The sequence below is a fragment of the Papio anubis genome, chromosome 13 (genome assembly GCF_008728515.1).
Source record: "Papio anubis isolate 15944 chromosome 13, Panubis1.0, whole genome shotgun sequence".
In the NCBI taxonomy this organism is placed as follows: Eukaryota; Metazoa; Chordata; class Mammalia; order Primates; family Cercopithecidae; genus Papio; species Papio anubis.
In genome coordinates this window covers 46,507,712-46,519,733 of record NC_044988.1, presented here as the reverse complement: position 1 = coordinate 46,519,733, position 12,022 = coordinate 46,507,712, and the positions used below count along the sequence as shown (strand labels likewise).

The 12,022-nt window shown below is 35.4% G+C and overlaps 1 protein-coding gene across 2 annotated transcripts in view; it reads right to left on the bottom strand.

Moving 5' to 3' along the window:
- Positions 1 to 12,022, bottom strand: part of CNTLN (centlein) — a 361,398-nt gene that overhangs the window by 156,757 nt on the left and 192,619 nt on the right. For both annotated transcript variants that reach the window (XM_031654268.1, XM_031654269.1), the window contains exons 11-12: positions 8,001 to 8,122; positions 6,503 to 6,622 (exon numbers count right to left, since the gene is read on the bottom strand). In XM_031654268.1, coding sequence (XP_031510128.1) covers positions 6,503 to 6,622; positions 8,001 to 8,122 — 242 coding nt within the window. The remainder of the gene's footprint in view (positions 1 to 6,502; positions 6,623 to 8,000; positions 8,123 to 12,022) is intronic.

Below are 12,022 nucleotides of genomic sequence, written 5' to 3'. Positions count from 1 at the left end.
GGGAGGCTGAGGCAGGAGATTACTTGAACCCGGGAGGCGGAGGCTGCAGTGAGCCAAAATCACTCCACTGTAATCCAGCCTGGGTGACAGAGCAAGACTCCGTCGCAAAAACAAATAGAAAAAAAGAAAGCAGAGTGAGAAGCCTGTTCTTTCACCAACACTAAGCAGTAACCCCTTCATACTCTCTCAATGCAATATCAGCAGAGGAAAAGCTAAGAGGTAAAAGGGAGGAGTAAGGCTCCCACCTTTTCCTAGTAGTATTGAGGTGACCTTTTCCCTCAGGCATGGTATCATCAGAGGCCTGTTAAAATAAAAGATTTAAATAAGACCCAGAGTCTCAAAATATAACACAGATAATCACTGACTTACAATGCTTCCCCTTACGATTTTTCAACTTTATGATGGTGTAAAGCTTTCGCAATTTTAACGTACTTCAAATTTTGAATTCTGATCTTTCCCCAGGCTGGAGATAAGTGACATATGAGATACTCAGTACAATGGATTTTGGCAAGGCGCAGTGGCTCATGCCTGTAATCCCAGCACTTTGGGAGGTGGAGGCAGGCAGATCACTTGAGGTCAGGAGTTCAATGCTAGACTGGCCAACATGGTGAAACCCCATTTCTACTAAAACTACAAAAAATAGCCAGAAGTGGTGGCTAGCTCCTGTAGCCCCAGCTACTCGGGAGGCTGAGGCAGGAGAATCCCTTGAACCCGGGAGGCAGAGGTTGCAGTGAGCCAAGATGGTACCACTGCACTGCAATCTGAGTGACAGAGCGAGACTCTGTCTCAAAAAATATATATAAATAAAATAAAATAAAATGGGTTTGTGTTAGATAATTTTGCCCAACTGTAAACTAATGTAAGTGTTCTGAGAATTTTAAGGTAGTCTAGGCTAAGCTATGATGTCTGATAGTTTACATGTATTCAATACATTTTCTTTTCTTTTCCTTTTCTTTCTTTCTTTTTTCTTTTTTCTTTTTTTTTTTTTTTTTTCTTCTTTGAGACAGAGTCTTACTCTGTCACCCAGACCCAGGTTGGAGTGCAATGGCATGATCTCGGTTCACTACAACCTCCACCTCCGGGGTTCAAGCGATTCTCCTGCCTCAGCCTCCTGAGTAGCTGAGATTACAGGCATAAGCCACCACGCCTGGCTAATCTTTGTATTTTTAGTACAGATGGGGTTTCACTATGTTGTCCAGGCTGGTCTCGAACCCCTGACCTCAGGTGATCTGCCCGTCTAAGCCTCCCAAAGTACTGGGATTACAGGTGTGAGCCACTGTGCCCAGCAACATTTTTGACCTATGATATTTTCAACTTATGATGGATTTACCTGGACATAACCCAAGGTATGTTGAGAAACATCTGTAGTCCAAATGTCCAGGAGACAATTAAAAAATAATTCATCATACCAAGTACAAGAAAAATCTATAATCAAAGGATGAAATTATACTCAAAGGATGCCACCACCATGGTATAACACATATGTCAGAATTACTTGACAAGAACTTTAAGGCAGCCATAATTAAAATGCTCCAGTGAACCATTAAAGAACACTCTTAAAATAAATTAAATAGAAACTGTAAGCAAATAATGAATTATATACAAAGAAGAACCCAATGGAAATTTTAAAACTAAAAATTACAATAGCCAAAACTAAAAACTTGCTGCATGAGCTCGTGAGAGAAGAGACAATCAGCAAACTTGAAGACACAATAGAAATTACCAAATCTGAATAACTGAGACAAAATTATACTGAAAGGCTGAAAAATAAATTGAAGAGACTCTCTGTGACCTGTAGGACAATAATAAAAGATCTGGCATTCATGTCATTAGAATTGTCAAAGGAAAAGAAATGTAGGGTTTAAAAAGGATTTAAAGAAATAATGACAAAAATTTCCCGAATTTGACAAAAGTCACAAATCTAGGGATTCAGGAAACAGAAACCCAAACAGGATAAATCCAAACAAATCCATGCCAAGACATGTTATGACCAAACTTCTGAAGAGTAAAGAGAAAGGAAAAATGATTGAAAGCAAGTAAACAGAATGATGCATTACCAGTAGTGGAACAAAGACTCAATAGTGCATGCTGCATCAGAAACAACAGAGGCCAAAAGGAAGTAGCAAATTTTTCAAGTGCTGAAGAAAAACAATTGCTAAGTTATAATTCTACATACAGTGAAAATACCATTCAGTAGTGATATGGTTTAGCTGTGTCCCCACCCAAATCTCATCTTGAACCGTAATTCCCATAATCCCCATGTGCTCAGGGAGAGACCTAGTGGGAGGTGATTGGATCACGGGGGCAGTTCTCATGCTGTTCTCATGCTAATGTGTTCTCATGCTAGTGTGTTCTCATGTGTTCCCCATGATTGGATCATGGGGCAGTTCTCATGCTGTTCTCATGCTAGTGAGAGCTCATGCTGGTATGTTCTCATGCTAGTGAGATCTGATGGTTTTATATGGGACTCTTCCCCCTTCACTTCTCACTCTTCTCTCTCCTGCCACCACATGAAGAAGGTCCTTGCTTCCCCTTCACCTTCCACCATGATTGTAAGTTTCCTGAGGCCTCCCCAGCCATGTGAAACTGTGAGTCAATTAGATCTCTTTCCTTTATAAATTATCCAGTCTTATGTATTTCTTTATACCGTGAAAACAGACTAATACAAACAATGAAGGAGAAATCAAGATATTTTAAAAGAAAACAGAGAATTTCCTGTCAGCCAACCTATTTTAATAATTCCAAAGGAAGTTCTTCAAACTGAAAGAAAATTATAAAAGAAGAAACTTGGACGATTAGCAGTGAGGACAGTAGAAAGGATAAATAATACCTCTATTACATTTACCCATACATAAATTATTTATCTCTTATGGGTAAACATAAGAGACTACCCGCGTTTTGTGGTTTAAAATTATGTTTGACAGTTGAAGCAAAACCTATCACGTCATGTGATGAGGTTCTCAATGTAATTAGAGAAAATATTTGAGATAACTATATTATAATGGGGAAGGGTAAAGGTATGTAAATGAAAACAGGGTTTCTAGATTCCACTTAAAGTAATAAAATGTTGACACCAATAGACTGTAATAAGGTATGTATGTATAACATAATATCAAGAGCAAACACTAAAAAAAAAAACTATTCAAAAAGATACAGTCAAAAACTCGATAGAAAAAATAAAATGAAATTCTAAAAAAAAAGCTTAAGTAACCCATATGAAGGAAGTAAATGGGAAACAAAGGAAACAAACAATATAAATAATAACATGGCAGACTTACCTATAACTATCAATAATGCAAGATAAAATGTCAGCGTGCAAAATATCCATACACTAGGAATGTAAAATTTAAAAATGATATGGTTTGAAACTGGATTTCATAAAAATTAAAAACTTTGCCATTCAAAAGACACAGGTAAGAGAATGAAAGGGTAATCTCCAGAATGCAATACAACTCCTGGGCACTTCCCTTAAAAAATAAAAAAGTTATGTTCACACAAAAACCTTTCTATAGCAGCTGTATTCATAATTGCAAAAGACTAGAAAAAACCAAAATGTTCTTCAATAGATGGATAAGGTGGTCCATCCATAAAATGGAATATCATTTAGCAATAAAAAGAAACATATTAGATTAACCAACCTAAATGAATCTCAAACACGTTATGCGGAAAGAAACCAGTTTCAGAAAGTTACAGCCTGTATGATTCTATGCATATGACAGTCTGAAAAAAGCAAAGCTATAGGGAAGGAGAACAAATCAGGTATTAGTGGCCGTGGGAGGATTTGACTACAAAGGGGCAGGATAAGGAAATTTTTTGAGATGATAGAACTATTTGGTATACTGATTGTGGTGGTAGTTACTCAAATTTATATATATGTTATAACTCGTAAAACTGCACATTAAACATTCAACATACTACATACAACGTTAAAAAATTTCTGGCCTCAAAACAAACTTGAATGATTATAGCACTGATATTTAATGCCTGATTGTTTTATCATGACACTTTTTGACATTGGTTTTTAACATTTTTGACTTTTTTTTTTTTTGAGACTCGCTCTGTCGCCCAGGCTGGAGTGCGGTGGCGGAATCTCGGCTCACTGCGAGCTCCGCCTCCTGGGTTCACGCCATTCTCCTGCCTCAGCCTCCCGAGTAGCTGGGACTACAGGCGCCCGCTGCCACGCCCGGCTAATTTTTTGTATTTTTAGTAGAGACGGGGTTTCACCGTGTTAGCCAGGATGGTCTCGATTTCCTGACCTTGTGATCTGCCTGTCTCGGCCTCCCAAAGTGCTGGGATTACAGGCGTGAGCCACCGCGACCGGCCGACATTTATTTTTAACATCACATTTCATTAAGAATGTTTCATACTAAACATGTTTCCATGTAAGTTCCCTGAGAGTAGAAGTCTGTCTGGTGCTCTCATTTCTTTGACCTAGCCGACTGACTACCACACAGCACTCAAACACATTTGTTACCTGAATAAATGTTTCACAAAATAATGCAACCCTCCCCCAAAAAGCTTACATTAAAGTTTATTCAATTCTTTAGCATTCTTTTAAAAATTTTTTCATTACCTGTTACTAAATTAAGACTGATCTAAAAAATAACTATTTCACAAATTGCTATCACATTAGTGAATATCAACATATTTCAGGGAAAAGGTCCACACTTTAATAATGACTTGGCATTTAATTCAAGGAGCTATTTGTAAAGTGCAAATATTGCTGAGCGAACAGATCAGGATTCTGACTTATCTAATTTTAAAACGGCCTCATTACTTTTTCTTTAGTTCTATTTCATTAACGAATAAAATAAACTCCAAATGAATCACTTATAGGTAATCCTTCCTAAATTTTCTTGAATAGTTAGATTAGGTCTCTCAACTAATTCACTTCATTCAAAATTACTTTCTTTTTTAGAGACAGGTCATTAAAGATCATCAGATAAAGCATTGATACATTTACAACATGGATGAACCTTGAAAACGTTATGCTAAGTGAAAGAAGGTAGTCTAGGACCACATATTACATGATACCATTTATAAGAAATGTCTAGAATAGGCAAATCTATAAACGCAGGAAGAAGATTAGTAGTTTCATAGGGCTGGGCAGGATGGATAGGAGGGCTGGGGAGTGACAACAAAGTCATGTGGGCTTTGGTGGGGAGAGTAGGGGGGTGATAAAACTGTTCTAAAATAGACGTGATAATGGATGGTACAGCTCTGAATATACCAGTGAATTGTATACTTTATATAAGTGAATTGTATGACTTGTGAGTTATATTTCAATAAAGCTACTGAAATTATTAGGAAATGCCTCTGGGACAAATCTATGAGTCTATAAAATAGTTTTCAAGATAAGAGACTTCATTATAACATCGAATATTTAGAACTCATATACTACACTTTAAGAGGTAAATGGGAGTATACAACATTTAAATCTCATACGGTCTGGTCATTTCCTCAAAAGTTTATCATTACATAGAAAAGGCTGTAAACAAAAGTTATACATGTTATCATATAGTATACAAAATAAGCTTCTCATTTACACCTAAGAAAATTCAGTGACATTTAATTACATTATGTCATAATGAGGCTAAATTCTAGCAACCTAAAAGACATCTAGGCTTTAAAAAGCTGTACGCCTGATTGTCAGAAATTAACTCTAAATGAAGAAATAGTTAAGTAGCAGAAGAGGTTAATTATATTGGTCTAACTCCTTTTAGTCTTAAAAATAAATAAATAAATGTTCTTTATTTGCCAGGCTGAATATAATAGCCTGTGAATTATAAGATCAAGCAACCAACTGTATGTTTTCTAAAACATGAATATCCTTCATCAAGTTTTATACTTAGGGCAGCTAAAAGACCTATGTGGAAAAATCAGCAGTAAACCCAAAGGACAGGCAGTGCACAGCAAGAAAGAAGGCAATTCCCTCGTGTCTTTTGCAGGTCACTACCAAGGACCATGTTAGCAGATCCACACCAGACCCTTAACAGGCAGTTCTGCTGCTACCAGTAATTAGCTTGGACAGCTCCAGCTCCAAGAGTAGCAGCAAGGCTACACCATAATGAGCTCAGCTGGGATTAGCAGGACAGGGCAGGGAACCAAGAGAGCTCAGGCATTCTGCATTGCGTATGTATCTGGGAGATCAAACAAGGATGGCTGGGTAGGTTATCCCTCTCCACCTCATTCCAAAAATGAAGCATGGCAGTGTCTAAAATACAGGCTAATGAAGAGCGACACCTCCAACAGATGAGAGCCACACTAATTAACACAATCCCTAGATCATATTATACAGTTTCTGTTAGAGCTAGCAACTGTGCAACTTGTTATTGCATAATACATATATATTTTTAAAAGCTAGTCTTTTTTTCTTTACTTTTATTGGCAAAAATCAGATTATTTCAAATTGTATAAAGTGTTTCTTTAATGGCCTTTAAGCCACAAAAAAATTTCTCCCAAATATTTTATCTAAGTCCATATTGTTAAAAATGAAACTCACTTTTGAATCATTAGCTCCTGGTTTTCCCTTTTGAAATATGCCAGTTCATTCCACACAGCATCACAATCTTCTTGTCGAAGTTGTTGGGGATCTGCTCTCCTTATTTTCCCGATTTCAGTCCTATTCTCAAAACAAAGTTGCTTTTTTCATTAACATGTCTGAAGTGCAATAAAAATTATTTTATACATTCCTTAAGATTTAAAAATATCTATTGACCAAATTTCTAACTCGAGTTCACCATTTATTGATTGAATTTCCTAAAACCTAAGCATGTAGAAATCAAAACCCTCTATCATAATTTTTTGAAGCTAAACTGCTAGTATGGAAAGCAAACTTTTAAGCAGACACATGATATTCAAAGGTCTATTGCTCCCATTCAGTCTAGTAGTAATAAAAATAGACACTGTAGAATTTTAATGGTCCCCCCCGCACACAAAAAAATCTACCGGCAACCAACTTATCTGCAATTTGCTGCTAACCAAGATGAATGTGGTATAGTGCCCTTATCTTTTTTTTAAAAAAACCTATTACCAGTGAATACGTCAGAAAGTAGATTTCACTCTTCTAATGATTAGTTAAAAGTCAGGTGAACAGAGGATAAAACTAGGACAAACTGCTTTATCACTGCTTTACTGGCAAGTGATATGAAACACTTCCACTCATCAAAGAAAAAAATTAGATGTGACAATTATCTACAAGTGATGCCAAATGCCTTTTACTTTTCATTTTCTGAACATAAAACAAATTCTTCATTTTTATTTTGTAAAAGTGTTGTACTGGCCAATTTAGAAACACTATTTCTCTACAGAACAGACCAATGTGTATCATCAACATTGCCCTAAAGGATCCATCTCAAAAGATGAGAGGGTAGTAGATTTTCTGTACTCATTCAGTCCTTTGCCCTCTGTTGATACTGTTAACAGGGGAGCCACTTACGACTAACCAAGATCTGAACACCTGTTCAGAGCAACTGAACTGAGACCGCCAATTCATTCAGATAAGCTGGAGAACAAACTGATGGATAGTAAAGATCTTCAAATTGCATACTAGGTTGAAGTAGTTTTAAGATAGTTAACTATATATGTGAATTTCATATTTCTCTAGTCTTTCCATTAAAATTTAAACACTTTTGGAGTTATAAACATTTTAACACCAGTATTTTATTTATTTGAAAGCAATTTTTTCAGTCACATGGATATTAACCATTTTTGCTTTAAATCACATACTTTTAAGTTATTCCACTGATATTAAAAATGTGTACAATAATTCATAATCATTGGCTGCAAATGATATCTGCAAATGTGAGGAAAATTTGTAGTTATTACCAACACATTCCTCTGTTTTAACTTGTTATATTTTCCATTTAAAAATTCACAATAAAGATTTGACTACCAAATAATTTCTTTAAAACCAAACAAAAGCCATTAAGACACCTATATAATGCTACTCCATTCCATTTAATATTTAGGGATATGCCTTTATGAGCTATGTAACTCACATGCCACCGCCTTCTTCCCACTGTTTTAATTGCTCTTTTACTGCTCTGTAGTTGGTCTGTAACATCTGTAGCCTTTCCTTGCGTTTTTCATGGGCATCTCTTAGCTCATCATTTTCTTGGCTCTGTAGAACACAAAAAGAGCAAGTATAATAGGAAGGTTACCCATCTAAATACAAAATGTGAAAGAAAATAGTGTGTAAACATGAATGAATCTGTAATATGTATCTAAGCAGAAAAAAGAATTCTTCTAGTCGCAGAATACATTTGCTTGATAAATTCAACTCAGTCAATGCATTTTTTAAGCTGCTCACATAATTTCAAAATTTTACCATTAAGATAGTTTCACTCCTTTCCCTGTTGTTAACTAACATACATTCATAAGCCTATCTTACATAGTTTTAATTATTTTCTTTTTCAGCATAAGGTTTTATCTATACATAAACCATGATTATTTTGTTAAAGTGCAAATATAATTAGTATAAGGACATTAATCAGAGTAAGAACAATTATTTAGCACATGAATTCATAATTAATATGTACTAAGATACAAGGATTACACATAAGGAAGAAAATGAGACTGGACCTATGTTAGAAGGAGCATAGTTTAACCTTCTGGGGTTGCACCATGAAGAACTGGAAAGGGAAAGTTAGGCTTACAACTCTTAAAGAGGTTGTAAACCAAGACATCCAAACATTACTTTGTTGTGTCAATACCTAGGTTAGACAATTATAGTCAACTACTTTTTTATTTATTTTTATTTTCCTGGAAACAGGGCTTCCCTCTGTGGCCCAGGTTGGATTTCAAAGCTCCCTGCAGTCTCAAACTCCTGGGCTCAGGCAATCTTCCCATGTCAGCCTCCCAAGTAGCTAGGACTACAGGTGTGCAGTACCACGCCCAGCTAATTTTTTATTATATTTTTGCAGAGACAGGGTCTCACTATGTTGCCCAGGCTGGTCTCGAACTCCTGGTATCAAATGATCCTCCTGCCTCAGCCTCCCCAAATGCTGGAATTACAGGCATAAGTCACGGTGTGTGACACAGTCAACTACTTCTAAATGTATATAGCACATGAGCTCAATTTTCATTTTTAGATATACATAAAATGAATTTATAAAAACCAAATTCTTAGTCCTCAGAAGATATATGCACATGACTATAAACTGCGTTTCTCAAAGTGAAATAAGTAACTTCTTCAGTTTCTTCCCTCATGACAATTTCAAATATTTTAATAACTTTTATTCATATTTCTGCATGAATGAACTTGTATACTTATTTGGTGGAAGTAACAGATACTCTCTAATATTATAGTGAGGTGAGATAAGTAGGCATATGGTAATCAGAAAGACCTGAATTCCATTCTTGGAGCTTGCTCCTGTTAGTGGCATTATGTTAAGAACACCACTGAAATTAATTCAAGTTTTTTCCTGAAAAATATGGAAAAGAAACAAGAGGTTTGAATTTTGATGAACTAAGTTAACCTAGTTGGTGGGGCCCCAGCCCTATTAAGGACACAACACAAAAGTTAGCTTCTTTCAGTCTCTTTTCCCCACATGTTAACAGTGATGTCCTTATCTTTTAGAAACCAAGTAACTGTTTTCTTGACCTCTCATCTAAACAGTGAGATAGTACTTTATAGAGTCTGCATTATTTTACTGGAATTCGAGCTGTCTCAGCAGTATGGGTAGTATGTCATTCTACTTTCACTGTTTCTACTAGGATAGTTCTCTTAAGTAGTTATTAAGAAGTATTTGAGTTTTGTTTGTAACAAGAAGTGTTCTACATGCCATACAGAAATGAAAGTGCTTGATGAAAAAGCAGAAGGGATTCCGTTGACAAAGGCATTCAAAATAAATGTTTCTTAAGTAGTTTTAGAAGATATACAAATCACACATAATGCAAATTTGCTAAAGTAGGATAGTTTAATACATGAAGTAAAAGTAAAAAATTCAGGTTATTGAGTTCAATTTTGTTCATTTCAATTTAAGAACCATACATGAAGAGTCCATTATATGTAGGATGTTGTGCTGGTAAGAGTTCAAATCTAGCTGCTCAAAGTTAACTAAATTTTACTTTGATCTAGTTACTTAAATTCAGTTATCTCAGGTTACCCATCTTCAAAATAGAAGCTATTTATATCTCTTCTTCTAAGACACAGAGAATAATCTAGTCTTGAACGTGAAGTTTTCATATTAATTTGGTAAACTATCCAAATACTACTTAATTTCTTTGAACAAAAAGCTTTCTAATGTTAAGTATGTGAAATAATTTAAGTTAGCAAAATAGGAGATTAAAAATTAATAATGTTGATACCTTCTCATATATGAACATGAGTCAATTATGTTTATTGAGATTCCTTAAAAACTAGGAAAAAAATAGTGATTTCAGCAAGATATATTATAAATTTATTAATAAAATGATTTAATTACAAGAAATTAATAGGCTGGGCGCATTGGCTCATGCCTATAATCCCAGCAATTTGGGAGGCCAAGGCAGGCAGATCACTTGAGGTCAGGAGTTTGAGACCAGACTGGCCAATATAGTGAAACCCCATCTCTAAAAAAAAAAAAAAAAAAATTAGCCAGGAGTGATAGCAGATGCCTGTAATCTCAGCTACTCAGGAGGATGAGGCAGGAGAATCACTTGAGCCCCAGGAGGCAGAGGTTGCAGTGAGCAAAGATGGCACCACTGCACTCCAGCTTGGGTGACAGAGAGAGACTCTGTCTCAAAAAAGGAGAAGAGAAAAGAAGAGAAGAGAAGAGAAGAGAAGAGAAGAGAAGAGAAATTAACAGACTATATTGGAAGAGATTCATGTCAAAACATAATTTCAAAACAAACTTAAACTAAAATGTCTATCTTATGTTAAAGACTTCTATGATAGCTTTCTATAATTATTCTTCATTGAATCAAAGTGCTTCCCTTAAACTCTTATTTTACAATGACTTTCTTAAAAATTATTATATATAAACTCAGTATCTGGGGAATAATTAAAGTTCTTTGTTAGAGTCATCAGAAACTGAGTAAATAGAACCTCAAAGATTGACCAAGATGTGAAAATAAATAGAAAGGGACATACAAATTTTCTCAATTACTTTCACAATGATCCTCTGTTAAATTCATAGAACAAATTGAGATTCTTATACGTATTGACACTATTTTAAGGATTTTTCAGTACTGCCTCAACTACCATTAGTCATTGAATTCATGTGTTTTCCCTAATTGTCCATAGAAACTAACTATATTACACCATTAAACCAAAGACTGAGACTCGATAAAAATCTCCTGAGCTCTATATATCATACATGATGTGCCAGACTCTGTACCAGGCACTTCAGTTAATAAAAGCAGTGAATGTTGCCCCTTCTGATTCCCAAAGTTTTAGTGTAAAGTGTTCAAAATTACCAAATAATTTTGATTTTCCTATAGCAATTTCAATAAGTGGCTCTTTCCACTAAGTATTAATTATAGAAAAAATAGTTTTATCCTATGCAATACCATTCAGGACATAGGCATGGGCAAAGACTTCATGACTAAAACACCAAAAGCAATGGCAACAAAAGCTAAAATTGACAAATGGGATCTAATAAAACGACAGAGCTTTTGCACAGTAAAATAAAGTATCATCAGAGTGAACAGGCAACCTACAGAATGGGAAAAGTTTTGCAATCTATCCATCTGACAAAGGGCTAATATCCAGAATCCACAAGTAACTTAAACAAATTTACAATAAAAAAAAAACACAACCCCATCAAAAAATGGGCGAAAGATATGAACAGACACTCTGCAAAAGAAGATGTTTATGTAGCCAACAAACATACGAAAAAAAGCTCATCATCACTGGTCATTATGCAAATCAAAACCACAGTGAGATAGCATCTCACACCAGTTAGAATGGTGATCATTAAAAAACTAGGAAACAACAGATGCTGGAGAGGATGTGGAGAAACAGAAATGCTTTTACACTGTTGGTGGGAGTGTAAATTTGTTCAACCATTGTGGAAGACAGTGTGGAGATTCCTCAAGG